The sequence below is a fragment of the Malurus melanocephalus genome, unplaced genomic scaffold, assembly GCF_030028575.1.
Source record: "Malurus melanocephalus ecotype Western Australia unplaced genomic scaffold, MMel_1.1 scaffold_54, whole genome shotgun sequence".
Classification (NCBI taxonomy): Eukaryota; Metazoa; Chordata; class Aves; order Passeriformes; family Maluridae; genus Malurus; species Malurus melanocephalus.
Window position 1 is genome coordinate 769392 of NW_026623286.1, and position 3267 is coordinate 772658.

The following is a 3267-nucleotide window of genomic DNA, read 5'->3' on the forward strand; positions in this document are numbered from 1 at the left end:
CTGCCCTATGGAAAGCGGATCTCGGTCTCATCCCGAGTTTCTTCAAACCCCTGGTTCCACCACACCCTGATGAGGTGATGTGAGCGAGAGAAGAGCCGGGACCCGCTTTTCTCTCCTTTTGCATGAGACGCCAGGTCCCCAAGCGGCTGTCATGTGATAGCAAGAGAGCAGGAACTGCGGGGGTCTCCCGACTCGGGCACCATTACAAAACCGCGCCGGAACGCACAAGCCCCGCCACAGCCACGGCGGTCACCGCCCCGCTCGCCTCCTCTCCCCGCCGACTCCCGGYGTTCGCCTCTGCTGCAAACTTTTAAGGGGACATCGGACTGAACTGTGAGGGGGATGTTTTCCTTTCCTCCCTTCCCATCTCTGCACAAGTCCGAGGTAATTTCATGCTCTCGAGCCCTTGATGCCTGAGAAGCATCAACTCCAGCAGAGTGTGCCAGGCGGCAACGGGAAAGCCCGGGAGACTCAGCGGCCTCCAAGAGAGAAGCGGGGACGCCAGCGAGGGCCTGGACCTGCTTCTGCCACGCATCTCCCCGAGACCCCGCGGCCCGGGCGGCAGCTGTCCCTCCCGCAAGCTGAGGGGAGGCGAGGCAAGCGAGTCCCGAGGGGAGAGGCTGCTGGAGGGAGCCGCGCTTGGAGCTCGGTGGCTGGCCGCGGGGCGATCGCGTGTGGCCCGGACAGGTGGCACCCAGGATGTAGAGACAGCGGCAGGGCAGGGCAGTGAAGTTCCCGGATTCCAAGCCCCCCGTGCGCGGCATTGAGAGGTGCCCAGCCCGGAGCGGCGAGATCGTGCGGCTGCGGGAGGGCTGTGGCGGGGCGGCGATGCCCAGACCGGGGAAGAGTTCGTACAGCGACCAGAAGCCGCCCTACTCTTACATCTCCCTGACGGCCATGGCCATCCAGCACTCGGCCGAGAAGATGCTGCCCCTGAGCGACATTTATAAGTTCATTATGGAGCGGTTCCCTTACTACCGGGAGCACACGCAGCGCTGGCAGAACTCCCTCCGCCACAACCTGTCCTTCAATGACTGCTTCATCAAGATCCCGCGGCGACCCGACCAGCCGGGCAAAGGCAGTTTCTGGGCGTTGCACCCGGACTGCGGGGACATGTTTGAGAACGGCAGTTTCCTCCGCCGCCGCAAGCGCTTCAAGGTCCTGCGCCCCGAGCATCACCTGCCGGGCGGCAGCGGCGGGACRGGCGGCGGGGCGGGCGGCGGCGGTCCCGGCAAGCCCCCGGCGCCCACCCCGCACATGGTGCACTACTTCCATCCGCACCCGCCGCCGCCGCCTCCCCCGGGCAAGGTGCCGGGGCTGGCGGGCTCCGACGCGGCTGTTGCTGCGGCCGCGGCCGCCGCCGCAGTGGGAAGGCTGCCGCAGTTCTCGCCCTATGGGAGCAGCCAGCCCTCGGGCTTCAAGCATCCCTTCGCCATCGAGAACATCATCGGCAGAGATTACAAGGGTGTGCTGCAGGCCGGCGGGCTTCCCCTGGCCTCAGTGATGCACCACCTGGGCTACCCGGTGCCCAGCCAGCTCAGTAGCGTGGTGAGCTCGGTGTGGCCGCACGTGGGGGTGATGGACTCCGTGGCCGGTGTGCCTGTGTCCCCCGACTACGGACCCTTCGGCATGCCCGTAAAGGCGCTCTGCCACCCGCCGGCACAGACTATGCCTGCCGTCCCGGTGCCCATCAAGCCAGCGCCGGCGTTGCCCGCTGCCTCGGCCATCCCTGCTCTGACGGTCGCCGCCTCGCAGATCTGCCCCGCCGCTTCTCCGGCTGCTGCATCGCTGCTGGAACAGACCGCGAGTAACAACCCCGAGGGCAAGGGGTCCCTCCACTCCGTCCTGGTGCACTCCTAAAAAGCAGGGGCTCGGGGGGAGAGAGACCCCAAGCTCCCAGGGGACAGGACGGGGGGATCCAGGACATGCGTGCGGAAACCYGATCGATCTCATGACTATACCCCAGCTGGTGTCTGTGTTTATATCGTGTACTATCACATTATTTGAGAGYCAGGTCGCAGGTAAGAACTTTTATCGTCGTTAAATGTCATTAGTGGCGGAGAGGCGATGTGAAAAATCACAGCCGGGGCCAATAGGGCCAAGAAAGGAAAGGAAAAGGAAAGGGCCAAGAGTGAAGTTCTCCTCGCCACCCCGCCAGCATGAGGCACGGGGCGGCCATGCCTCCTGGGGTCCCCGCAGAGCCCCTATCCCGGGACAGCCACCCCAGAGGCCCCACGAACCCMAGCTCGTTAAGGGAGGTGCTGCAGGCGGCCGGCGAAAGGGGAGAGCAGAAGGGTAAAAACCCTGCTGAAGGATGCTTCTCCCTCTTGACGAGAGACGGTAAACCTCTGCCCATTGTCCTATAGCTCTCGCTCCGAAAGGGGTGGGCAAAGAGGTTAACTCAGACGAACCCTGACGAACTGCGGGTCCCGGGACGTGTAACGTTTGCTGTTTAAAGAGTAATTGTTAAATAGCTCGATTAAATAGTGGGGATTTAAGTGACAACGGCACGGACGGCGAAGGGTTCCTTTAACTAACTAATGATAACTTGCGCTTCCCCTTCACACTTTTATAATCCATCCTATAGAAGGGACTGAAGCACGACCTGGCCTCTCAACTCGTGTATGAGTGTCCGAATTCCCGAATTTCTCATTAAAATAAAACCAGCCCTGCGATTCGTAGATTGTGCTTTTCACATCACCTTTCACAGCTCACAGACACCACTATTTTGTGTGTATTGCTCGGCATTTCCTCCGCGTGAATGTGAACGCAGAAACGTGGGGGAAGGGGGGGGAGGGAGGGGAGTGAAAGACGTGGGGGAAAGTGGGTGAAGACAACAGAAAAATGGTTTAAAAGTTATTCGGGAAAAGCACTTTGCTGAAAGCAACCTTCCAACAGACGAGAAGCCTGTGCAGAGGGATCACAAGTCAGAGATCAGAAGTCAGAGAGCGACGCGCTGGKCTGATGATTCCCGGCTGGTTTGTGTGTGTTTGCTGCCGTACCCTGTCTGCCCTGCTGTACACCAATGCTCATTAAATATTATCCATCCATTTGCTTCTGCTGGTGCTGCTATTTAAAATACTCGCCTTTCACATTGTTTAAGAAACTTGTGCTCCTAGCATAAATTTTAGCTCCCTCTCCCCAAATCGACTGTCSAAAAGTTTTCTCGGGGACAAAACAAGGGGAAGAAAGGGAAAGAAATCTCTTACTGGTAAATTGCCTGCTACGGAGTCACAGTGGTCTTTGCCCGCAGGTCGCGGGCGAAGA

General features: G+C 60.0%; 1 protein-coding gene across 1 annotated transcript; it reads left to right on the top strand.

Annotated features, from left to right (window-relative positions):
- The first annotated feature begins 828 nt into the window (after positions 1-828).
- Positions 829-1860, top strand: LOC130573234 (forkhead box protein B2-like). Its single transcript, XM_057365534.1, is given in 3 exon segments — positions 829-1188; positions 1191-1292; positions 1384-1860. Coding segments are annotated over 3 exon segments (939 nt in total).
- Positions 1861-3267: the final 1407 nt, after the last annotated feature.